The sequence below is a fragment of the Stigmatopora nigra genome, chromosome 17 (genome assembly GCF_051989575.1).
Source record: "Stigmatopora nigra isolate UIUO_SnigA chromosome 17, RoL_Snig_1.1, whole genome shotgun sequence".
In the NCBI taxonomy this organism is placed as follows: Eukaryota; Metazoa; Chordata; class Actinopteri; order Syngnathiformes; family Syngnathidae; genus Stigmatopora; species Stigmatopora nigra.
In genome coordinates, this window is record NC_135524.1 from 9,279,662 (window position 1) to 9,307,061 (window position 27,400).

Below are 27,400 nucleotides of genomic sequence, written 5' to 3' on the forward strand. Positions count from 1 at the left end.
AAGTCTTGCTTAGCACTACCGAGACCGTTGACTCAGACCGGCTGATTGTAATAAGCCTTCCAGGTATTTTACTGGGTGGTCCTTGAAACTCAAAAACTTCCAAGGTGGCGGGACGAACAAGCTGCCCTGCCACCTTTCATTTGCAGTGATATTGTCTGCCTTCCAACAGAGCCCACCCAGGTTGGCATTTCTAACCTGTACACTGACATTTAACTTATATTTGTAAACAGAAATGTCCACTGCTCGCTTCGACTCATCCGATCGTTCGGCCTGGTATTTTGGACCTGTGTCCCGCCAAGAGGCACAGAATAGGTTACAAGGACAAAGACATGGCATGTTTCTCGTCCGAGACTCATCTACCTGCCCAGGGGACTATGTTCTGTCGGTTTCCGAGAACTCCAAAGTATCTCACTATATCATCAACTCTTTACCCAGTAAGAGGTTTAAGATCGGAGACCAGGAGTTTGAGCACCTGGCTGCCCTCTTGGAGTTCTACAAAATCCACTACCTGGACACCACCACACTGATTGAGCCAGCTCCCAGGTAGGGGTGACACAAAGTACATCATGCCAAGCAAGATAGCCTCCAGATCGCTATTATGTAGGTTAGCTATTTTTACCAGAAGTAACCTACTTTCGTTCAGACTGCAGTCTGTTATGTCATGAAGGATCAAGATTTTCTGGAAATAATGCACATGGTTGCATTACAACTACACGTGTGGTCCTAAGAATAATGTCACTATAACGAATGTTTTATTCTCATTTAACCAGTGTTTGTGGTTTATGAGGATTCCTTATGCTCTTCAATATGAGCCTAAATTATATACTAATAATGCTCATTGGCTGGCCTTTATGGGGATGGACGTCCAATCCATTTTGACTCACTACCAGCCTTTCCCAGTCAAAAAAGATTGGGTGTCTATTCTCAGCAATGTAAACCAATTAATCAAGGTATGAAGCTAGCCATACATGAAAGCAGTCGAAAGCCACAAACCTTGCATTGCAATTCTGCTTTTAATAAATATTCCTAGTTTGGGTGTTATTTTCAATTTCCCTCTGAAAAAGAACATTAAACTAATGTCTCTTATGTTCTTAAAGTTATTTTCTTAACAAAAGCAAATATGTTAATAGAGGTTAAAAGTGACATGTTAGTGTATATTGTCTACATTTAAATCCTTTTGTCCCATAATCTCTAAGGTACCCAAGCACAGTGAGTTGTCCGATCCAGCCTTTGGGTGGCCAAGATGAGAACCTGGAGTATGTTCGGACTCTCTATGACTTCACGGGCAGTGACGCTGAGGACCTTCCTTTTAAAAAGGGAGAGATTTTAATTATCTTGGAGAAGCCGGAAGAGCAGTGGTGGAGCGCCAAGAGCAAAGACGGTCGCGTCGGAATGATTCCAGTTCCTTATGTGGAGAAATTAATACGACCCTCTCCCCATCCATGCCAACCGGGCCTTGGATCTCGTAACTCAAACAGCTATGGCATCCCAGAGCCATCGCATACCCTGGTCCACGCCTATGCCCAGCCGCAGACTCCGTCACCCCTGCCCCCGGGCCCTCCTGGATCTGTCAGCGCTCCACTGCCATCCTTGCAGAATGGACCCGTCATGGCCAAGGCCATCCAGAAACGAGTGCCCTGCGCTTACGACAAGACAGCTCTTGCTTTAGAGGTAATAGATGATGAAATTTATATATTGTCTAGGGCTGGGTGATCGTATGATCATTGTTACAAAAAACTAAGATAACAATCTGTCTGTTTTAGTGGTCAAGCGTATTCTCGATCAAACCTGACAATACACCCCAACTTCAAAACTAAATTACCAAGCGTGGAGCATCTAGCAAAGAGAAGTTGAAGTACTTTTTAGATTGGCAGGTTTCCGATTTAGATTCTTAACTTAAATACGGGTCACTGGATGGTGCAGTGGTTCTTCCACCTGACTTTGGTGTGGGCAGGCTGGGTTTGATTCCTACGTAGGGGTGGTTGTGCCTTTCATTGTGCACTGTAATTGGCTGGCGACCAATTCAGTGTGTCCCCAAACTGTCGTCCAGGATTTGCTAAGATAGGGTCCAGCAGCCCCTGCAAACCTTGTGAAGATAATGATTGAATGAATGGGGAGGAGGGGGGGGACTAAATGCACACTGGCTAGCATTTGTTTTTCATTTTCTGTTGCACACGTTTTCTTTAGTTTTTTTAAAACTAAATTTAGTGCAGATTTACCTCCATTTTTTTCTGTATCCTATAGTTTTCTTGCAGTCAGCATTTTTAAAATAGTTGTATTAAAGATATTTTATTTATATAATCTTCGCATTTGAACGATATGCCAATCTAACCTTTCAGTCCTGTCTAAGTTATATGCATTTATTTGCATAGTTGGCAAAATTGTTTTTTCATAGTTGAGTGGTTTTCACACTTTGGCAGCAGTGCAGCACAACACCTTATCCTTATTGTTCGCCTGTGCATGCAGATGTCAAAAACATTTTAGGTTAATTCACGGAACAGAACTAATGCCAGATCTTGTTTCAGCAACACAAAATTACATAAGAAAAATGTGATATTAATGCAACATTTTTTTTAAAGTTTTTAAGTAGAGTTGAGATTGGACGATAACATTAAAAAGTAGTTGTTAGCATTCTTTTTGTCAAAATGCCCAGCCCTAGTATTGACATCACATACTATTGTGTCCTTGTTTGGGGGGAAAAACTTCATGAGTACCTGTTTGGAGATTTTATGAAGAAGCAGAACTAGCTCGTCTGGTGTGGAGCATACTTTTAAAAGTTCTCAAAAAGGGCCAGACAAAAGATAGTCAAACACTTAAACTATGAGTTCTTCCTTTTTAAATGTTGGGCAGATGATCCACCAGTACCTTTTACCTGTTCATTATTTAGTTAACAGAAACCAAAAGGATCAGTGCTATCACTATCACAGAATGGTAAAAAAAATATATGAGAAAATGTTGAGAATCCGGGTAGAAAAGTGCACTGTTGTTCAATAATCAGAAAAAAATGGCAAAAAATCCATTTTATTTCATGCAACACACCATGGAAGTGATGATTCAGAAGAAATAGTTTCATTTGTGGTCATAAGTGCTGTTGCGTGTTGCAGGAGAGAATGTCTAACTTTTTCAGAATGTCTTCCACTGCTGCTTACATGTTGAAACACGTAATGTAATGCATAATTCACTCATTTCATTCATAGGCCTTCCAATGCGCTTCAGCCCAGTGACCTCTTTTCAGCGTTAGCTCAAAAAATAGGAAACATAAGTGCTGTGGAATATTTTGAATTGCTCCTGACTGGAAGTGACAACGAGTCGATAGCATTTACTGATGGCAGGTATTGATTTTTCAGATAGCAATGAGCGGATGCTTTGAATTTGAGCTCTCTTCGTTTGCGACTCTTATTACGTCTCATTATAGAAAGTCTTTAAGTGTGGACAAAATCTCGGGAACAAATCTACTGAGATCAGTGTTCCCCAGTGTTGGGAGGGGGGTATCTCTCACTCAGCAGGTGGCTGATGTAGTTAGTTTTCAAGAGCTTTTACGTTCTTAACCAACACAGTAGGCTCACATAGGCAGGGTTTGCCTTTGGGGCATACTTTGTATCCCGTGGCATTTTTCTTTTTTAATAGATTGATTATTACTACGACTTTTGATATAAATTCACAATCAATTATCAATCAGGCGGCCCAGTTAGTGCGTCGGCCTTACAGTTCTGTGGTCTAGAGTTCGTTCCCAGGTGGGTCCTCACTGTGTGGAGTTTGCATGTTCTCACCGGGCTTGCGTGGGTTTTCTGCAAGTATTACGGTTTCCTTCCACATCCCAAACAAATGAGTGTGAATGTTTGCCCTCCTTGTGCCCTGTGATTGGCTGGCCACCAATTCAGGGTGCCTGAAGTCAGCTGGGATAGTCTCCGACATCCCCACATCCTATTGAGGATAAAGCGGTTCAGAACATGAATAATGATAATGCTTGAAAAAACTTGAATATTTTATCTTGGCGTCTGCACACCACTCACACTAGTATAGAAACATTTGATTATACAGTAATACCTTGAGATACAAGCTTAATGCATTATTGCACCGAGCTCGTATGTCATTTTACTTGTATCTCAAATCAATTTTCCCCGTAGAAAATAACAATAAAATTAATCCGATCCCACCCTCTGTAAAAACACCAAAAACGGGATTTAATGGAAAAACAGCTTTTTATTTGTTCTCATTCACCACCTACTCACAGTAACAAATACATATCTAGTGGTTATGATCTTCAATACTAAAATATGACATTCAGTACAGACGGTAGCGCCTTACCGCGGAGTGTGCGCACGAGAGTCTTCACAGACGCCAACGCGCTGTTAACATAACAAACTTTAAATTAAATTTAAATAAAAATAAACTTGGATTAATATACACCCACTTAAAAATAATTTATAATCTTACAGTGCACAAAATTTAAACCTTGTGCAATAACCAAAGCAAAGATGTTAATGTATTAGGCTTGCGAGATGCAACTTGCAGCTTCTATATGCCTCAGAACCGAGTGTATTCCAGTTCGTTTTTTTTAAAATTATTAAATCAGCTACGACTCGATTTGAAAGGTTGAGCTGATGCCTTTTTCAGATGCTAGCTTTGCTTTGAAGTCCATGGAGATTTCTTTGGCTTTTTCATAGATTATTGACTGTATAACGCTCTCTCCAGTAAAAAATACAACCTGAATGGCCCGGTGTTCGTAGCTATCATTATGCGAGGGAAATGCGGCGAGAAAGACAAAGCGATGCTGTTCTCATAAGCAGCCTTTCGTATATTCGGACGGCCGCATCAGGAACCGTTTGATGTTTTATCTCAAGGCGAAAATGTTCTGAATTTTCCTCGTATCTCAGATTTCTCGTATGTTGGGACACTCTGATGTCAAGGTATTACTTAGAGCTGGGTGTTAAAAGGATAACGATAATTATCATGAAATATTTTTTATCAATAACAACAATAATAAAGACTTGATAAAAATTTGATAACTTTGAACTGCAATTATGCCATCCGGCCACCACAGACAATGGGGTCGCTGTTGTGATTTGAACACTGTTCCAGACCAACGCTCGGGAGAAGAGGAAACATGTTTTAATGCAAATGGCCAAAATGAGCGATTTTGAGATGCAGGACAACACATCTGATTCACTAAAAGATCCAAATGAATTCTCCCTGGTGTTTTCTTACTATTTTTTTAATGCCTCATACTTGCATACCTGCAAAGAGCAGCCTAATTGAAAATGTCCTTAACCCACTGTTCGCATTTATGGACAGCCTGTAATGTTTTTTCTTACTTGATTTCAATATTTTTCCCTATTCTATGTAAATGAAAACATTGCAAAAATCGAAAAGCTGTTACCTTGGTTAAAATGCGTTAAGTTCTTCCCAACATTTAAATTCATTTTATTTAATTTTTTTGTAAATTTACAAGTTTCCTTTTCTGAGGCTGAAAACAGTCTGCTTGCCAAAGGTGATGTCTTCGGTTTGAAGGGCAATTTATAAAAATATAAATGCCTGTAAAAAAGAAATCAGTCAATACCACCTATACAGTAACCATGTAGTCATTTTACACTTCCATTTCTTTTAAATCAGAACATTTGGCTGTTATTTGGTCCATAAAAATGAGTTGTCGTTGAACTCCGTGACATCTTGTGCTTGTAATATTGCAACTGGCCCTTGAATTTGAACACTTGTACTTCTCTCCTCAGGTGGGCGATTTAGTCAAAGTGATGCGGATGAACATCAGCGGTCAATGGGAGGGAGAAGTGAATGGACGAAGAGGTCTCTTCCCATTTACTCACGTGAAAATCCTAGACCCTCAAAATCCAGACGAGAGTGACTGAATAGACCTCCTTGCCTGTACTGCATTCAATGGCCTAGTTCACCGTCAGGGTCACCATGTGCTTTTCCTGCTTGGGGCTGATCCGTGACCATAATAACCCCATCCAAATTCCCATCAAACTTGCTACTCTTCCTCCCTTTTTTTGCCACTGCCATTGCCAACTGCTGCGAGGCTTTGACTGTTTACATACCCGAAGACCCTTGAACGCAAAGCAGACCCCCCCTGACAAGCAGTTTTCATACAATGGGTTCCGTTTCATTTCAACATATGTATTGTATATTTCCCACATAACATGTTTGAGAGTGAATGTTGTGATTATTTGTGCAAAGTGTGGAGAGGGGGCAGTGAGGCCATTGAGCGGGTCTTACCTTAAAAACAACAGTGGAGTTGAATTCTATGCTAATTGCAATCTACGCTATTTGCGCCATATTTCATTTGTGCCACTTGTTCAGAAATTTGTGAAATTTACAGAGGAATGAATGACACCTGTCAGCAACCACGGCTTTGCATGTTTCAAAGCTTGAATGACTAGACAAGCTTTGCAACTGTGTATGCTGCTAAAATAGTGGTGGGCAAACACTGCCACGTGTCATGCTATATTTTGACATGAAATCAAGATGGGATTTAGAGGACTAGAAACCTCAAACTGTTCTCTACCCCTCCACAATAGCACACGTGACATAAAGGTGCAAGCGAGAACGCCCCAGAAGCCAATAAGAGCCCATAAATGCCTTTTTTTCCCCAGAGAGTAAGATGATTGCATTTTTTTGAGGGGTTGTATTTGGTGTATTTTTTAAAGCCGTTATTTTTTTTCTAGTGTAGTTGGGATTTTAACTTACTTTCAATTTGTGGCCTGCACAACTGTTCATCTCTATATGCAAGCTGCCTCTTGTCACTTGTCAAAGCTTGATTTTAACTGTAGAAACATCTGACACCGGACATATCTGCTGTAAAAAAAAGATCTACATCTTTTAAGATTTGTCTTTTGTTGTTGATTTTTTTTTTTCATTTGGTTGAATGAGTTGCTGTGAGTGATTGAGTGATACTGTTCAACAAAAGGGAATGGAGCCTCTGTTATGGCCGCTGCTTAAGCTCCTTCATGGCTATTCTTTTCCATCGTCCTGGTCCGTATGTTGGATCCAAGCTACTAATTAAGCAATATACTCCAATTGTCAATGACCCTTCTTGCGGCCAACCTCATGTTTGTGAGTTGTTTTGTAACGGTATTAACAGTATTACTGTCTCCCGGCTCCTAGGAAAGCCTGTCTTTCACTTAAGGATTAAGAATTGTGCCTTTTATTTTCTTATACCATTGACACGTTAATATTACCCATGGTTAACACCTGTGCTGGTATTGACCCTTTATGTACAGAACAAGTAAATAAATTTACATCTACTACTTGATGCTTTTTTGTGTGTTCTTTTGAGTGTATCTAGAGCATCTTAATGATTTTTTTTCATCCTTTTTCTCCTGCGCCCAAGAGAAAGGAAGCAATTAATGTATTATAATGAAGTGCTAATAAAAGCGTGTCAGCTGACCCAGATGGCAAACTTTTCAAGGGCAGTGTCATGCACATTTGCTGTTTTACTTAACGCCTCACCCCAAAAATATGTGAGCAATTAAACACAACGGCATTATTCTGACTGCAGTCAAGCCAGACACCAAATCCTTTCAAAACACTTTGACCAACTTCTGTGTCATCGTAGCACCTTTCACCCCCCAACAACAATCCTTATTGGAATAGGGGGAGAGGTAACTTGGGGGTTTGCTGTTTTCTATCCCAGCTGACTTCAGGCGAAAGCCTAGGGACACCCTGTATCGGTGGCCAGCCTATCACAGCGCAAGCCGATATAGATATTTAGAAATAACTGGAAACTCAAGAGCCATGACATGTTCTTCACAAGTGTTGACCACACTGTATATATGTATGTATATCTATGTATACACATATATAGATAGATAGATATAGAAATAGATATATATATATATATATATATATATATATATATATATATATATATATATATATATATATATATATATATATATATATATATATATATATATATATATATATATATATATATATATATATATATATATATATATATATATATATATATATATATATATATATATATATATATATATATATATATATATATATATATATATATATATATATATATATATATATATATATATATATATATATATATATATATATATATATATATATATATATATATATATATATATATATATATATATATATATATATATATATATATATATATATATATATATATATATATATATATATATATATATATATATATATATATATATATATATATATACATATCTATTTCTATATCTATCTATATATAGATATGGATATAGACACACGCACACATACATTCACACTCATACACATCCAATTGACATTTCATAGTTTTTTTAATGTAAAAAAATATTTGACATTACAAAATGCAACATTAAATATATACACTTGATATATATATTTATATACAATTTTTTTCCCCCACTAAGTGCAAATCCCGCTGAAAAATGTGTCAGTCTTACAGGGATACAGAAGAATTTATGTCACCTGGATGGTAGGGAATACCAAATAAGAAAAGTGGAGCAGATGTGCAAGTGATCAACTCTTGAAAAAACAAACAAACAGAGGAGTCGTTGAGGGAATTTTTGGAAGGAAACTGCTCTCTGCAGGCTTTTCCGTCCGCAGCAACGGCAGATGTTCTCCTTGCGCAAGGTAGGACTTTTCTGGGTTGAGTCAAGCATACGTACAAATGGGATAGGCCCACTAAAGAAACAATTCCAAGACAAACTAGCAGTAAAGAATGTGTTTGCCATTTGTAGAACACTTGCTTAGCTCGCACTTCTTTAAGCAGAACTCTCCATTATTTGGTAAAAATGTTATTTTGATCCAAGGCACCAATTTTCGTGGAATGCAGTGACAGCAGATGCTGTAAATGTGGTACAGTTTGGACTTTTACTGACCAATTGAAAACATCAAGCATTTTTTTCATTCATTCATTTTCTGAACTACACGAAGGGTGCTAAGGCCTACCCCAGCTAACTACGGGCATCAGGTGGGAAACACACCGAATCGGTGGCCAGCCAATCACAGGGTACAAGGAGAGAGATAACCATTCTAGTTAGGGGCAATTTAGAGTGCCCAACCAGCCTATCAAGCATGTTTTTGGGAGTATTTGACATTCCATGAATAATCAGCAACTACTACTCAATGCTATACAGGTAAAGTACTTCATAATCTGTCACTCAAAAGGATTCACACGTTAATTCTGACAAATCCCATGTCTTTTTTCCCCTTCCTGAATGAAAAATTAGAATATTTTCAAAACATGATGCATTTTTTTTTTAAACTTTTAACAACCTGCTTTTCAGATTGTGCAATAAATAACAACAAAAAGTATGAAATCATTCAATTCAAATGTTTTTTCCAATGTCTGTTTTGGCATCATAGCGGGATTAGGCGGAGGACCGGCAAGAGGATCCAAAGGGGTGCCAGTATCAATAAAGTGGACAGGAAAGGCCGCGCAACTAAAGGCGAGGCGCTGTCCGACGTGCAAGAGCACACCTCGTAGCCGTTTTGGGCACGATCCGGACGAGGGCGCGACTCCACCCGATTCTCGGTGCTCTCGGCCTCCGTGCCAGCCGAGTCCGACTGCATGCCAGTGCACAGCAGCCAGTCCTTGCCAATGAGGCGTGGGTAGTCAGCCTCCGCCTCCATGTCGCTGTTAGGCACACGCCAGTACTCCTTCCCCTTGAAGAAGTATGACGAACCTGGGCATTAAAAGAAGAAATGACAGAAATGCATCAGTAAACTGGAGTCATTCATTGCCACTTCTTTATACCATATAGTTGCGTTTCCTAACTTTTAAAGCTCCAGCACACTTTTTACTTTGAAAAAATCTCAAGGCACAACACCATATGAAAATCTTCTAATTAAAATTAACAATATAAAGTAATTCTCATCAAACTTTTATAAAAAGGAATCCAATAAACCCTCCAAAAATGAAATTGTTACCTCGAGATACGAGCTTAATGCGTTCCGGGGCTAAGCTCACATGTCGATTTACTGTTAACTCAAATGAACTAAAAACAAATTAATTTGTTCCAAACCTCTGAAAAAAAACACAGAAACCTGGCTATTGGATTGGAATTTATTTTAAATTGTTCCAATTTGCCATCTATTAACAGAGTAACGAATAACTAGTGGTTTAATAGTGCTAAAATGTTTTTAATTGTACTAAAATTAGACAGATTTGCGGAGGGGGTTACTTTTTACATGGCAACGCGCTCATAACATAACATTAAAAAATGTAAATGAACTTGGATTACAATGCACACACTCAAATAAATTTAATCTAACCTAACACTAAACTTAATTACAATTTTAAAAGGCCAGTTCAACGAATGGTTAGCGCGTTGGCCTCGCGAATTGGACAGTCTAAATTGCCCCTATGGTATTGGTGTGAGTGTGCATGGTTGCCTCTGTGTGCCCGGCGATTGGGTCAGCCGGGATAAGCTCCAGCACCCCCACAACCCTAATGAGGATAAAGTGGTTCCGAAAATTAGATGAAATGAGATAGGAAAGTGATGGCAATCTGCATTGTTACTGATTTACCCACACAATTGTCGAAAATGGCCCGCAGGCCATGAGTTTGACAACAATAACTTGGGGCGTTTGGAGATCATTTGTTGTCTCAAACTTGATCTTGTTGTCTTTTCTTTTACAGCATGAAAATAATCCTCGAATTTGCATGTCAAAAAACGCTGAATCATCTGCACTCTCATTAAGAATTTACGCAAACGAAAACAACAGATATCATCAAGGGCTTAATTTCATGAATCACTGATCTGGCGTTCAAACTGTTTATAGTATTTTCCTTCTCATTACTTGAGCCCATGGCGTGCCTTATGTTAGAGACACAGCGGGATTTATACATAACATGGGCAAATTACCAGCTATATACACAAATTGAGCCCACAAAGTACACTTGAATGTTGCAATTGTAAAGGAAAACTATAAAATTACATTTTAAAATGTCCCTTTTTTTAATTCAGTTAAACGTCTTAATTTAGTAATAGAGTTGAAGGTACTGGTGGGCGAGTGGTTAATGCATTGGCTTTACAATTCTGAGACCAATGGTTCAATCCCTGTGTGGAGTTTGCATGTTACCCCTGGGTTCATGTCGGTTTACTCTCACATCCCAAAATCATGGAGCGTACTATGAAGACCCGAATAATAGTAGGCACTGGAATAATAGTAGGCAGTGGAAAATTCCAAAAATAATGAATATTAGTAGGCACGAGATAATTAGTGACGGATAATCGTGTTGCGAAGTTGTATTACAGTTGCAAATAATTGCTGCAATGAATTGCGTATAACGTAACTCTCGTATATATTAGGCCTACCAATACATTGTAATTATGTATATTGCAACTCTACCAGTGGCAATTGCACGTTCTTACTAGTCCTAGTACGTTAGTAAAAACAGCACGTGTGCTTTACACGTAGAAATTTAATGACATAGAACAATGTTGCTGCTGCACGGACTTAATTGAGGCAAAAATTAATAATCGTAGGCACCCGAATAAGAATCGTAGGCATGCGAAAATTTGAGTTGAAAAAATAATCGTAGGCATATGATTATTCGGGTCTTCATAGTAGGCTGGTTGAAGACTCTGAATCCGGTGTGACCAAGTCCGGGCCTTGTGAGTCCAAATCCAGTCTGTTTTCCATATCACACTCCTCTACCACACCTAAATCAAATGATCAACTAACCAGCAAGCTGTCCAGAAGTGTGATAGTGATCCAGATGATTTGATTCAGGTGTGTTGGTGGTGGGAGACATGGAAAACAAACTGGATAGGGGCTCTTGGGGACCTGCTCCTTTTTGCACAGCAAATGATCTAAAAATAAATTCATTCTTTCCAACCCTCTGAAAAAACACCTAAAACAGGATAAGGATTGGAAAGACATTTTAATTTGTTTTAATTTGCCATCTATTAACAAGGTAACAAATATCTAGTGGTTTAATAATATTAAAATGTGTTTAATAGTACTTAAATTATAAAATTATACGGATTTTGCAGGAAGGGAGAGAGAGGGGAATTTTTGCACGGCAACGCGCTCGTAACACAAAATAAAAAAATTTAAATGAACTTGGATTACGATGCAGACACTAAAAATAAGTTTGATCTAACTTTACACGAAACATAATTCTAATTTTGTTTAAAATTTTGACACCTTTCTTCTCCCGGGTTGGCTCTATTTGCCCCGCCTCCACCCTGACTTTCAGATGCAATCTATTGAGGGTTGTTTGGTTTTGTCTTCCCTTCAAAATATTCAAAAAATGATGCACACAAATGTCCCCACAATAGGATAACGCACGACCAATTGCCAACTTGCCCGGGAAGTAGTACTCCTCTCGTATTAGCAAACATGTTCTGCCATTCGCACTGACTAACGGGGGGAAAAAAACACTGAAAAAAATGCAACGCTCCGCCCAGTGCTCGTAGAGACTTTACACGAGGAAGCTGCGACCAGGGAGAGTGCCCATGATTTTTTTATGAGCAGCCTCACGCTACCGCTGTATGCACATATATCAAAATTTGTCTCGTATCTTAAGATAAATATTTGCTCAGAACCTTACTCATCGCAAATTGCTCATATGTCGGGCCACTCGTATGTTGAGGTACTACTGTACATGTAGCGCCAGTTTGATCTTTTTTTTTCATTACACTCTTCATGCATACTCATTAATCTTGATTGATTAGCAACAGCGTAACAATGTTGTCAAAAGAATGCAAAGACCTTAAAAGCGGTGAAATTACAAAAAAATACATATTTGAATGAATATTGTCTTTTAAATTCTGAGTATAAAAATATTAATTGTTTAAAAAGGTTCCCTACTCCTGGTCTAGCTTCTATTTTTCTTAAAGGTCACCCTTTAGTCAAGTTGGAAGTATAACAGCAAAAATAAAACCAGAAATTCTGTTTAGGAATGTGCCCTTTCCTTGCAGATTGCTATTTGTTTGAGTTGGTGAATGTGAGTAAAATGTTAACATGCAGTCAGCTCATAAGATTTGACTCAATATGAATCAATGGACCGGTTTCACAAGAAGTTTGATATTTTCTCTTGACAAATGTGAAGGTTTCACATGAAATCTCTAATCAGAGAGGTGTCATTTCAAATGAAAACATTCAATCACAAGGCAGACTGAAATCCCTTTGTTCTTTCCCTATGAACTCCGAAACGGCTGAACCGATTTCCATGCTATACTTTAGGTGTCTGCAAGTGTTTTAAGATAGGTTTTGTGTCAAAGCACCCTCGATGGGTATCGTAATTTGATAATCGAAAAAAAACGGGTTTTCAAAACCTTGTCCGATTCACACCAAATTCGACACACGTTTATAAACTCCGGTCATGAGTGTTAATCTGCGTTTCAAGAACATTGGTCTCATAACAGTAAAATCTTTTCTTTTCTAAACTTATTAATAAATACATATTTGCCGGTGTGTTTGTCTGTTTGCACTCTATGCACTCTTAAACGGCTAACTCAATTTTCTGTTTGATCCCTATGGACTCTGAAACGACAACCGATTTTCATGAAAATTAACGCAGTTATATATTAGGCACCTGAGACATAGGCTATGTTTTGTGTCAAAGCACCCCCGAAAAGTATTTACAATCGATGATCGAAAAAAATCGTGTTCAAAGAAATTGTCCGATTCACACCAAATAAGACAAACATTTATAAACTCTCGTCATAATCCGGAGTTTCAAGAACATAGGTCTCTTAACAGCAAATAAAATAAATAAAAAATACCAAACCCATTATTTATTGCCGCCAGTCATATAAAAGAAATTCTAACATCCCCAATACCTCCTCGTGCCAAACTTTTACCCTTCTTTGACACAGTTCTTCTCCATTCCAACCCCACATGAAAACAATAGAAACCCATTATTTGTAAATCATTGAACCCTGTTGACAGGATAAGCATAAGGGAGAAGTAAATATGTCTCTTAGTATCACGTGCACGTCCTACATCACACACCTAACACAACCCGCTAACCAACAATCTCGCCCAAGTACAGCGCCCGGCAACACCGGGCTCTTCTGCCAGTAACATACCTGTCAACCTCTGCCGTTAACTGCCCTTATAAATGATTGATTCTCCGTACAACCCCCCCCCCCCCCCCCCCAAAAATATACAAACACCGTACGACGCACGTTTACTCGCGGTAAATCGTTTCTTACTATGTGGCTCCTCCATGCTTGCTTCCACGATATTTACTCTATGTATATCTACGCATGTGCATGTCATGCTTTATCGATATTGCCGTACCCATTGCTAAAAAAAATACATACGATTGCGAATAATTTTAGCTGGTAAACCGTGACAATAGTAACGATCGATGACAGTAGCGTCGTTGGCTACCAGCCTACGAGACTATCTGGATTTTAGCCAAAACGGTCTTGTTGAGATCGGTTTTCATAAATATTAGCAATTTTTTTTAAAGATTTGTTTTCCCCCGTACAAAAGTCGGTGTACGGCGTACATGATTAGAAAGGGCAAAAAAAAATGTATAAAATACGTGTAAAACGTACAAGTTGACAGGTATGCAGTAACTGCATAAAAAAATGCCATAGTTAAACAATACTCTTACCATCGGACCACCTCATGGCGTCGTCCAGTTGCGGGGGCAGCCCCTTCCACAGCGTACTATCCTTGGGGTATCCAAGGTCCATGCGTCTCAGATGGTCATCGTAGCGCCAGTATCGGTTGTCCTTGAAGAAGTAAGTCTTCTCATTGTGAAGCCATACGAAGGCCGCGTCTACCCCGTCAGAAGGCAGTCCAAAGTCACTGATTGGACGCGGGTAACCTTCTTCCATGACATTGTCTTTGAACACCCAGTATTTGAGACCTGAATGTGCAGGCAGAAGGAAAGATGATTTCAGCAAATGACCAGCTTTCTTTCATTTTACTCAAAAACTGCACGATTACTGTCATGATTATAAAATTCCTTAAAAAGGCATTCATTCATCTTCTGTACTGCCTATCCCAGTTGACGAAAGGCAGACTACACCCTAGACCAGGGACGGGCAAGCTATTCCACAAAGGGCCGTAATGGGTGCAGGTTTTCATTCCATACCATAGAAAGGGCACCTTTTCACCAATCTGGTGTCCTACAAATTCACTCAGTGGATTGCAGTCAGGTGCTTCTTGTTTACTGAAGAAATCTCATTGGTTAAACTTTCTGTGCTGTATCTAGCGACATCTAGTGTTATCAAAAATATCTATGTGAGTGAAAGAAGGAACAGATACTGCCACATAAGGCTAGAGTGCTCTTCTTTCCCAATATATAAGTCGCACCTGAGAATAAGTTGAAGTATAATGAAAAATAATGCAGGTCCATACTCCAGTAAACACACTATCATAATATTTTAATTGCGCTCTAATGAGATGTTAAAAATCTGGAGAACGCACCTTTAAAAAAGACTATTTTATGGTCGCCTGGTCTCTCGTAGACAGCATCCACACCATCCAGGTTGGCAGGAAGGCCCCTCCAGAACCAGTGAATCTGAGCGGGGCGTAACGAAACCAGGTGCTTCTCTCGAGTGAGGCGCCAAAAGTATTTTCCTGTGATTGCAAAGAAGATAAAGGAAAATTAAAGCATTTGATGTGCTATTTTTACCCCTTTGTTTCAATATCCATTAGTGACAATTGATGAATGTAAAAATCAAAGAACACAATTGATAAATGTGCTTAAGTAAATTAGAAAGTAATTATGTATAATTAATATTACACCGAAAGAGGACAAGAGAATTAAACATGCATTCATTCTCAGAACCACGTTATCATCACAAGGGTTGCGGGTGGCACTGGAGCCTATCCCAGCTGACTTTGAGGACGAGGCGGGGGACACTCTGGATTGGTGGTCAGTCAATCGCAGGGCACAAGGAGACAGACAATCAATTTTATCATCTTTCCTTGTCACTGCTGAAGAAAAGCAGGACCAAAGCATGAGGTTCCCATCACAATGTTTGTGTTCAGGGTGATGAGCTGTGTTTGGGTTTCACGGCAAACATGTAGTTTTGTCTTGTGGCCCAAATGTTCAATTTTGGTTTAATCAGAACAGAGCACCTTTTTCCACGTGTGGTGTGTCTCCCAGGTGGCTTGTGGCAAACTTTAAACAAGACTTTTTTATGGGTATCTTTGAGAAATGGCTTTCTTCTAACCACTCTTCCAGATTTGTGCAGTGTCCGACTGTTTCTTTTCCTACGGACATACTCTCCCACCTCAGCTGTAGATCTCTGCAGTTCATCCAGAGTGATCATGGCCCTCTTGCCCGCATCTGTGATGAGTCTTCTCTTTGTTCGAGGTGAAAGTTTAGTGACGACCGGGGCTTCGTAGATTTGTAGTCGTCTAATCCTCCTTCCATTTCAATATGATTCCTTGCACCGTGCTCCTTGAGATGTTCAAAGCTTGGGAAATCTTTTTGTATCCAAATCCGGCTTTAAACTTCTCCACAAGAGTATCTTGGACACCTCTGGTGTGTTACTTGGGCTTCATTATATTCTCTACACTTTAAACAGAACCCTGAGACTTGAGATTAAGTGAATTTATACGGAAACATGATTACACACAGGTTGATTCTATTTATCATCCTCTGTCAACATTGGATCATTCAGAGAACCTAACTGAACTTCAGGAGTGAGTTGTTGCACTAAAAGTAAAGGGGCCAAATAAAATTGCACACCACACTTTTCGGTTTTTATCTGTTAAAAAAAGTGTAAAATATCCAATTGGCAAAAAGAATGAGTTTGATATGTTTATGTTTGAGGGGCAACCCGGCGATTGAATGTTAAGCGGGTCAGCCTCACAGTTCTTGGGTTCTGGGTTTGATCCCAGTTCAGTCCTCCTGTGTGGAGTTTCCATGTTCTCTCTGGGCTTGTGTGGGTTTTCTCTGGATACTCCGGTTTCCTCCCACATTACAAAAAAATATGCATGGTTGAACACTCTAAATTGCCCCTTGGTATGAGTGTGAGCATGAATGGTTGTCCGTCTCCTCGTGCCCTGTGATTGGCTGGCCACCACTTCCGAGTGTCTCCCACATGGTGCCTATAGCCGGCTAGGATAGGCTCCAGCACCGTGACCCTTGTGAGGATAAGCCCTTCAGAAAATGAATGAATGAATCTGTGTTTGGAACCAGAAATGTAGTCAAAAGTTGAAAATGTCAATACTTTCCCAAGGCAATGTAAAAAGGCAGCATGTGCTGAACATATTTCTTCATCTCTAGTCATTTATGTTCAAACTAACTGTTTACTACATCATGACAAGCCACGCTTCAGCGGTGGAGGAGGAAAAAAAATGAACAGCGCAGGGAAGCTTCAAGCATTGACCTGGTGCACCGTGCTACCGTGACTGACCCCAGATGCATGGCTCTTGAATACAAATCTGTCAAAAAATGTTGAATTTCACCAGCAGCGGCCTCTGCTGTGTTTCGGAGAAGCCAAACCGACCGACTGTTTCGATCGCAACTGCATTTTTACGTCTTCCAATTCAACTTGAAAAGCTCACATTTTATTGACTCTTTAAAGGTTTAATCCCCATTTGAAGCCATTCAATTCAACAGCTTTGCCTCAAAATGAACCCTGGTGATTGTGTAAAGTAAGTGTGTGCCTTTTTGTATGTTAACAGGCCTGCTAGTGAAAATACAAGAGCACTTTTTTTTCTATTGCCACTGTCAGCAGGAGGCTAGGCTCACTCTAGAGGACGGACATGAAAGTCCCATGCAATTTAGGAACGAGTGCCTCTCAGCAGGACTCGTCGAGCATAGTTGGGCGTGCAAAACAAAACCTTACTGATCCATTCCCCTTCTGTAACCTATTTTCTTTAGTCATTTCTCCCCCGTGACTTTTAAGATAATATTGCTCAGTTGCCTTCCGCCCCGAAAGCAGCTTTTGATCTGTCGTTCTGCCTCTGTGCTTTGCTACCTTTGAAAAAAAAGGCCTCCCCTCGTATCTGGGCCACTGCGTCAAAGTAGCTGCTGCATCTGTCTGGAGCGTCTCGCGCCAGCCTGAGAAAGATGTGAGGAAAGAACAGAGAGATGGTTATAAATAGGAGAACAATAGTTAAGAATGGACATTTACCAGCTCCTGAAAGGTTTGAAGCACACATTTGTTTCTCCTGTTGATTGATCTCAGGCCTTTTGAGATATTTTTCCCTACACAAATTTAGATATACCTACTCTCAAATCATTCATTCATCTTCCATACTGCAAATCCTTGTAAGAGTTGCAGGGGTTTAGCGGAGCCTATCCCAGATGACTTTGGGTGAAATGTAGACACACCCTAGACTGGTCGCCAGTCAGCTATAGAGCACACAGAGACAAACGACCATCCGCACTCACAATCATGCAATCACCGGCCAGAAGAAAGCCTGCACCTGCACGCACCAAAGTCAGGCGAGTGAACCTACACCATGAGGCGGCTTACTGTCAAATCCTGTGCCTAAATGAGCTGAATCGTTATCAGACTTAGAAGGACGAATTCAATTGGTTTATTAGGCATTGAAAGAGATTGTGTGCATATTCGATGATAAAATGGTTGAGGTCGGAGCAAAGTTTTTATTGTTTAGCTCTCGATTAATATGCAATACATTAACACTATTACTGTATTTTTTGGACTATAAATTTCACTTTTTTGTTCTTTGGCTGAGCTTGCGACTTATACTCAAGTGTGACCAATAGTCTGAAAAAGCATTTTAAAAAATAATTGATAATTGCTTGATATGCTGCAGGATGGCATAAATGAATCTGTACCGTGCGTTCCATCAAGAAGGAAAAAGCGAACATTTGGAAAATGGCAACAATCTCCTTTTCCAAAGACACCAAGCAAGTGGTAACAACTACAAAAAAACACACATTTAAGAATAAGAATGCCAGATCTTGAACTGTAAATTTGTGGCTTCGAAAAAATGAACCAGGATTATGAGGCATTTACACCAATGATAACGTTGTGAGGCTGGCTCGGCTGGTAGCCAATGAATGAATACTTCTCAGATATGATAGCGGAGGACGTCAACACAATGCTGAAGTGCCACCCCCAACAACAACTAAGATGAGGATGAAGAAGTGGTCTTTAAGAAAAAAAAAGTAGGACAATTTAAGTCAAACTTATCATCATGCTCGGATGATTTACAATGCATTCGTGTTACCGAATTCATCCAGTTTACATTGCAGTTGAATCAAATGCGTAAGTAAGATGGCGGGATTCCGTAGCGATGGTGTAAATTTCGAGGCATCTAAATTGGAAATTTGGCCCTTTATGGAAATGGTTGCTTCAAAAAAAAATTAGGTGACAACTTTTTGAATTTCCGGAGTTTAGGGAGCTTGTCAGGAGTCCCGGAGTTTGTGTTATTGATCCGGAGTAAAATCTTGAAATTTTAGAGAAGTTCGCAGGTCTGTGTGTAATGTTTGAGTGTTTATTTATTTTGGTGCAATTCCATGGCTTTAGTCATTTGTTTAAAGCATGTGTCACAAACTCAACTTATCCATGGGACATTGTAGCTAAATTAGGGGTAAGTGTGGATCACATCATGTATTCCACAGAAAAGACTTACAGTATTCCCCGGGCCTCTAGTTTGAGATCCATAATTTAAACTAACTTGCAGTAAAATGAGAGAGTGCAAAGTCTACCTCATAGGAAGAGTTCTAATTTTTATTTTATTTTTTGAAATGCACCACGTTTTCATCCACTAAGGGCAGAATAAATAAATACAAACTGGACTTACTTAAGAATGGATTTGTTTTCTGGAATGTCCGTCAGAAAAGGAGGCTCAGCTGTTTGAGAAGGGTGGTCCGGTTGATTTGTGTGAGAAACTGAATCACGGACACCTGGGTTACAGTGAAAGGATAATGTGATTTAACATAATAGCTGCTCCAGGAAGAACATTGGGTATACCTGAACAACATAAAAGTACCTAAAACATCAGGTTTATCAATAATTTTGGCATCATAAGCATCTATATCAGTGGTCTCAAACCGGTCCTCAAAGGGCCGCAGTGGGTGCAGGTTTTCATTCCAACTCAACAAGGATACCTTTTGCAAGTGCAATCAGTTAATTAAAGTCAGGTGCTACTTATTGTAAAGACACCTGATTGGTTAAAATGTCGGCACTGGATTGGTTGGAACAAAAACCAGGACCCACTGCGGCCCTATGTGGAACCGGTTCGAGACCACTGATCTATATGCTCACGCTCCGTGTAGTGTTGCAAACACCATGCATTGTTTTTGTACCGATTCATTTCGAAATTCCAAAAACCACCTTTTTTGAAGTGGGAGGACAATAATGCAAGCTAGCCATAAAGAAAAGATTGCTTGTGTTGACCAAATTTCTCAACCAGTGAGTCAATAGTGTTTATAAAGGTGCTTTCATGTAATCATTTCATTTCATTTTTCATTGTAATCATTCAATTCATGTTCACTATAGTCGAATACTTTCATTCAAGATTTTATCTGAGATCATTTCCTGTGACAAAGCAGTTTTCATTTTTTCTGTTCTTTTAGAACACCCACATCTAAAAAAAAGTGTTTTTTTCTGCTCAATTTATTACTAATAGTTCTGTATTTTACGAGACTCATTGTGGTCGTTTTGCATACAAATCTTGAGCAGTGTTTTTATGTTAAGCCAGGCTGACAGCAATAGAATACGTGCGTATGCCACATTTTTCGAACATGCTAATATGTGCAAATGCAGGCTCGGCTTGTGGCGGCAGGGTGTCCTCAAGAGTGTTTAAACGCCTGTGTGGCCAGGTATAATGTTTGGTGTGAAATATCCTCTCTATCCATGTATTAGCCCTCCTAGTGTAGATGTACCCTCAGGGGAGCAAATAAACTGTGAAAGTGATGTATAACGTAAAAAGGAGCGGTCCCCGAGCTCCTTGGTGCCGGTCCGTCAGATAAATAACGATCAACGTTTTAAACCTCATATACACGAGGAACCGTCGACGCTGAAGTATGGAGATTAAGAGACACTGGCACGCTGCACCCTAGGGTTGCTAGATCGCAAAGACTACAAACCAAACACTCCGTAAATATAAACCACTCAGTACGTAGAGAAGTTTGCCCAATCTGTCAAAACTGCTACGTCTACCCATGCACAATCACTGAAGTGCTTTTCATAGGACAAATAAGTGTGCCAGCTCAAATCAACAAAAGGACTCCGAGTTGTTTTTGTTAAAGTTTTTTTTCTTTTAGATGAGGTGTGCACAAACTCCTATTGTTGACGAGACTGCTCTTTTCTTTCTCTTTTTCTGACTTATTTATTTTTATTTTTTTTAAACAAGAAAAAGAGCATTTTGGGTCACCTCGGAAATCAATCAACTTCAATTGCAATGTGGAAACACAAATGGCATTTACATCTATACGTTTTCTTGATCTTTTCCGAGCTTTGGGATTTTTGAAAATTGGCTCTCGTATCATGTTTTTACCGAAAGTAGTATAGTCTCTCCTATTTGAAATGAGAAAAAGGCGTGGTGATAACAATTAATAAATGCTATTGTGTTTGGGATTTGTTTCTTATGCCGTCTTTTTGCGTTCCCCGCGTCTTGTCTTTAGCCACCGTAGACGTCATCTGTGCGCTCCCTTTGGTTTCGGTTAAGTGTCGTCCTGCCCCCCACCCATGGCCCGCAAAATGAGAAAGAGATTTACCGGTGCGCTGAGAAAAAGGTTGGGAGCAGGAAAATCTAAAAGCAACATGTGGTCCAGCATACCATAGAGCTGCCAGACGCGGACCTTGTCTTCATAGGGAAGGTCGTACTTCAGTGGGTCTCCAACAGGACCCTGGTAGTACGGTCTCATGATGGACTCCATAGTTGAGGTGTGGACCAGGCCGATGGCATGACCAAACTCATGGACAGCAACTGCAAACAAGTCCATTCCATGAGAATCTGAGGAAAACAGAAAGAGATTTTACGCTACTACTAATACTTAATACTAAGGTTAACTACTTCGAGAGTTGCACATCCCTAAATGCTACTTTCAAAAAAATATCCAGGCATAGGGTTCCTTTATGAGCTATAGGAAAACAATCCAAATTCCCCTAACATGCCCAAAAAGCCCCAGACACCTCTGTTTTCTCTCACGGAGTTCAATTCTTATTCAATAACACCTTTAAATATGAATGCCCCAACATACAAGAAATTTAAGATACGAGTCAAATTCCGGGCAAATATTTGCCTTGAGTGACAAGACACATTTTGAGATACGAGCATACGAGAAAGCCAGGTGGACCGGACACAAGAGGTTGCTTATGATGACAGTGGGTCTTTCTCGCCGCATCTCCCTCGTGTAAAGATATCTAGTACCACTGGGCAGAGCGTTGCATTTTTTCTGTTTTCTTTTGCGTTAGTCAGTGTAGAATTAAGGGGAAATCAATAGGTTCAAAGCAAACAGATGTAAGGAAGAGTAGTGTGAAGAAAAGGCGTATGATGACAATTTATATTATCATCCATTGTTCCAATGCCGCTTGCAACTTTGCCTTGAATGCCGATGTACAGCGGTTGGATTTCTTTAGTTAAGCCTCCAGGAATCTCGGCAAGCTCAGAGTTCATTTTCGTGACTTGGTTTTTCACCAAGGCTGTGAGATTGGCGTGCATGGAGTCGCAAATCAAAAGTGACGGCGACCCATCCGATCTCTTAATATACACCTCACGTAGCCAATCTCTCATTTTCTCCTCGCCCATCCAGCCCTTTGGCTTTGCCTTCACGACAACGCCGGCTGGAAACTTTTCTTTTGGCAACGTCTTTCGCTTAAAAATCATCATAGGTGGTAGGACTAACATGTCGTGTCTGCTTGCACTGTTGTTCGAGCTTTCTGTCCATTAGCATGGCAATCAAGAACGACAGTAAAAGCATCTTCTTAAACACACCCCCTTCACATCCCTGACTCCACCCATGTCCGCCTTTTCTCTATATAAGAAGCGTGTCGGCCGGAAGTGCTTTCAGTCAGGCTTTGGAGCGAGCTTGGAGCATACACACGGCGCTCCGCATTATAAGGCGCCCTGTCTATTTTGGAGAAAATTAAGACTTTTTAGTGCCCCTTATAGTCATAAAAACACGGTATATAGTTCATTTCTATGGGAAAATTTGATTTGAGATACGAGTAAATCGACATACTAGCTCGGTCCTGTAATGCATTAGGATTATATCTCAAGGTATAACTGTATTCAAATTATACAAATTCATATAGTCATTGACCACAAACACACCGACACGTGTGCCAAACTAAGCATGAGACCTTATTTCGAACAGCAAGTAGTTACATCTGAAGTCCATTTTGAGTGAAAAAAAAACGCATGTAATATGTTTAATTTTTAACATTGCCCCAAACACATAAATCAAGAAACATTTCAGGGACATAAGGCAGGCTGGACAGGAATGGCCAGCTAGTTGGATGCGGCCCACAGGCTGTATAGAATTCCCAGGTCTGGCCAAGATAAAAACCTAGTTGAGTTGTAAGAGCTTAAACCTGCTCATCTGCTTACAGAACATATTGACACACTAAAACAGGTGGATTCTAGCACTGAACAGTGTGCAGCAAGATGATAAATTGGCTAATCCCACCCGAGTCCACGGGTTGCCAGTCAGAAGCAGAGAGCAGATAGATACGTCAAGGAGGTTTCGGCTATTCAAAAGAAAAGTTCAATTCCAGCAAGAACATTTCATATAAAATGAAGACTTTTCAGATATACTGAACACTTGCATAGCACATTAAGCAAAGATAAGCGAGCAGAGAACCCTCAAAGACCGCAAAAAGAACTCGACATGCGCAAGGTATACACTTTGCCTTCCAGGTCCCACCTGAGACCTTTTGCAATGCAAATGGAAACAGTAATCTACAAACACAAAGTGTGCAGACAGTGAACAAAGAGAGGGATTAAGTGTGAACAAGTGCCTTGAACCAGTCGCGCACCGCGAGTCATTCTTGGAACTGATGCCAGGCCAAATGAATTGAGCGCACATGGAAAAGAGAGCAGCAAAGGCGTTCAAAATTCTTCTATTATGTGCAGTCAAGGCTTTTTGCACCAGCGACTTCACAAGATAGTAATAAAGTGGCTTTCAGATCAACCCAAATGTTTTTATTGGGCAGAAACGCGACAAGCCCTTCTTTTCACAGACTTAGTATACACATGGTTTATTTTCTTCTGAATAAAAATATGTTGCTGTTTTTGGCAATTTTCTCAAGATTTCTTAAACGGCTTGTTCCACATCAAAGCAACTCAGTAAAAGCATGCCAAAACTCAAGTGAAATGAACATTTTCAACAACCACTCCATTGTCTTTTTGAGTATGTACACAGGTACATAGCAGTATGAGATTTCACCTGTTAAATTAAGCCTTTGTTTCACACAAGATAATTAGATGTTAACCAGTCGATTGCTTCAGGAGTGATCATTAATAAAAGCTATTTAATGCCTATTAGAGGAAAAAGATCATTTCCTTTTTTTAATATGATCCCTCTAGTCTTAATAGTCAGACACAGCAGAGACGAACGAACTGGTTCAGCTAATCTGCTCCTTAATATTCCACTATTCAGCATCATTGCGCACATTAGAAGCTGGCCTTAGTGAACTGAGATTTAATGTCCCGCTGAGAACAATGCGCCGGGAGAAGGTGGAAGGGAATTAGAAAAGGCAATTACTCAGCTTTGGATTTGATCCGATAAGGTCCATTTCTTTCAGATGATTACAGAGCTCAAGCGCTAACATTCAGATGACCTAACAAGTTCTTGAAGGCACAAGTGGCTTTTGGGGGGAAAGTCGAACAAATTTATGGATCAGATAGCTTGGCAGGAGTGCCACTGAGGACAACATCTGTTGGTCGGATGGCGACATAGAGATCGAGATGAACAAGCCTGTAGGAAGGCATGACGGAAGATAAGCATTATGAATTCAGGGGCTGAACCCTTTTTACGAACATTCCACTGTGTTCTATGTTGTCATCAATGATTATTCTTAATTAAAATTACTTTTTTGTCTCTTTGACATCCTTGACATCAAATGAATAATCTCCGAGAACAGATTTTCTTGTTATATTTCCGATAAAGACTTTTTTCCACAAAACACACAGGCCTTGTCAGAAGAAAAAAAATATGTAACAGTCTGCGAACAAATATACGGCAAAATCCAAAGAAGGCTCTCTCTTGGCCAGTTTGTCCTGAGTGCTTCAGCGTTCTGCCAGGTAGTATTTGCGCTCTGTCTCTTTTTCTAGGTTTCCCCAAGTCTGGTATCAACAGAATCTCCTTTCTACCTACCGCATTCTAATTCTTGTTGTCTCTGGTGACAGAATTTTGTTTGGAAGTGTCTGAATCATTTCAGATTATACAAGTGAACATTAACCATGACCCCAGTTTACTTGCATAACTGTGTTTTGTTCATGTTATGTTATGGATTCCTTTAAATGTTACCTAACATTCGTGGTTACCCGTTCTCTGTGCTTTCACCTGGCTTGCTCTCAATTTCGTTATAGCGCTAGCCTTCAAACGGCATGCATGGCAAGTGCTTATACAAAAATAACATTCTTTTTTACTTTTTTTTCTTTTTCTCATTGTTTATCCTTATAACAAAACATTGAAGGGATGTTGTATGCATTCACTGGAATTCATTTATTTCTTAAGGAGAATATGAATTCTGATTTGAGCACTTTGACGCCACAAGCTTGGTCATGGGTTGTACTTGTATCATGAGAGTCCACTGTATTTAGACTGATTTTCCAAATGTGACAAAATTCAGGCATCTTTCTTCCAGTAGTCAGACAAAACTGTCCGCCCATATGTTTGCTTTTTAGATTTAAAAAAGGTCTGATGCACTCAGATGAAAATTTCAGCCCCTGAGGGGCTTCTTCACAGCAGGGTTTGGCTTAAAAGCAGACATGTGCAGCACTTCATGATTCATACAGCAACACACATACTGAAAAACATTTGAATCTACTTACTACCAACACTGACGCTCACTAAATAGTTGAAGGCCAATGAAAATAGCTTCGCCTTTGATGCAAACAGTATTTAATATCCTTTTTAAAAAAATCCCAATGTCACTTCAGTTCAAGAACACATTTCCTTTCAAATTATTTTCCATTTATCACTTCACTATTTGTGTATTTGTGATAAAAAAAATCAAAGTACAAAAAAGGAGCTCAGAAATGTAGTTGATTAGGTCACATAGTGCTAATTAAGCCAATGATGGGTAAAATACCAAGTAAAATTATGAAGAAAAGGTATGCTGCAATATGAAGAAAACTGTGATGAGCCCGGAATATGTCTCCACTGGATTACTGGAGACTCTCTTGTAGTAGTAATTTCCCCCTTACCCTTTGCATTGCATGTAAACATTATCTCCATAATCAAGAGTCTAAAAAAATTCTGCTCCTCTCTATAATTTCAGTTTCAAATAATTTATTATTCCACCGTAATACCTTCCAAAAATACCAAGGGCGGGCCGTGCATTTCACACCTGGGCCTTCCGTAGTGCTACTAGGGAATCAATCCAACCCTCAATAAGTATTTTATGTCTATAAAACATTTAAAGCAGCGATAGCTGCGACACAAAAAAAATCAATAATAACCTCAAAAAATTAAATATTATTTCAGAAAATAGACACATTTTACTCAATAAAAATGTATGTACAAAATCCATCCGCCTTTCTTTCCTCAAGAAAATTTCAATTACTCTGTCGTACAGATTAAACGTGTGTTTCAGGTCCATCATTTAGTTATTTTCTATCGCCATCAAAGCTAATGCTGAAAGTCGAGTCTGTCCTGTTGTATTTCTGGCGTAAGTTTTGATTCTATTTAGGGCTGAAAATATCCATTCGACAGAAGCAGTGGACACGAGGATGGTCACTGCCAAACACACTCATGTGTACAGATGCCCCATGGTTACAGTCTTATCGACGCTTGTTTAAGGCAGCACAGCCTGCAGAACTGATTTTGAAGGGCTTGAGGCAGATTTCTGACCCTGGCAACAAATAATGGCTGAAATGTGATTGGTTAAATGTGGGGGGGGTGTAAGGAAGCTAACAGACAATGTGGAATTATTTAATTAGTATTGATGGACAAAATATAATAAATGATTCAGATATGTCTTAGGCCAGCAGAGAAGGCATTGAAGGCCCTGGTGGGTGGCACACCACTAAAAAATACTAATAAGAACTGATTGTTTTAATACATATATTGGAAATATTGTCCATCTGTCCAAAACCGTGTCTGCAGAAAACACCAAATCTGAAGTACAGTTGTACGAAATTAATTAGTTCTAGAGGGTCTTTCCGTAACATGAAAATTTTGTAAGTAGAGCTGTATGTTATATGTAAATTCTCTAATTCATTGCACGGATAAGGAATGCGCCAACCTTTTGAGAGATTTTGTAACTTGGATCTTTTTCGGATCTCGAGGCACTCATTTGCCTATAAAAAG

At 39.5% G+C, this 27,400-nt stretch overlaps 2 protein-coding genes across 3 annotated transcripts in view; one reads left to right on the top strand and one right to left on the bottom strand.

The window, feature by feature from the left end:
* On the top strand, positions 1 to 7,262 carry crkl (v-crk avian sarcoma virus CT10 oncogene homolog-like). The gene is made up of 3 exons (XM_077737645.1): positions 1 to 543; positions 1,197 to 1,671; positions 5,730 to 7,262. The coding sequence occupies exons 1-3, from the start codon at positions 233 to 235 to the stop codon at positions 5,862 to 5,864; spliced, it is 921 nt and encodes a 306-aa protein (XP_077593771.1). The 5' UTR covers positions 1 to 232; the 3' UTR covers positions 5,865 to 7,262.
* Positions 7,263 to 8,362: 1,100 nt separating this feature from the next.
* LOC144211019 (matrix metalloproteinase-17-like) overlaps positions 8,363 to 27,400 on the bottom strand; it is a 60,234-nt gene continuing 41,196 nt past the window's right edge. For both annotated transcript variants that reach the window (XM_077738004.1, XM_077738003.1), the window contains exons 5-10: positions 21,700 to 21,876; positions 19,720 to 19,822; positions 17,922 to 18,004; positions 15,412 to 15,564; positions 14,591 to 14,848; positions 8,363 to 9,695 (exon numbers count right to left, since the gene is read on the bottom strand). In XM_077738004.1, coding sequence (XP_077594130.1) covers positions 9,370 to 9,695; positions 14,591 to 14,848; positions 15,412 to 15,564; positions 17,922 to 18,004; positions 19,720 to 19,822; positions 21,700 to 21,876 — 1,100 coding nt within the window. In that variant the 3' untranslated portion in view covers positions 8,363 to 9,369. The remainder of the gene's footprint in view (positions 9,696 to 14,590; positions 14,849 to 15,411; positions 15,565 to 17,921; positions 18,005 to 19,719; positions 19,823 to 21,699; positions 21,877 to 27,400) is intronic.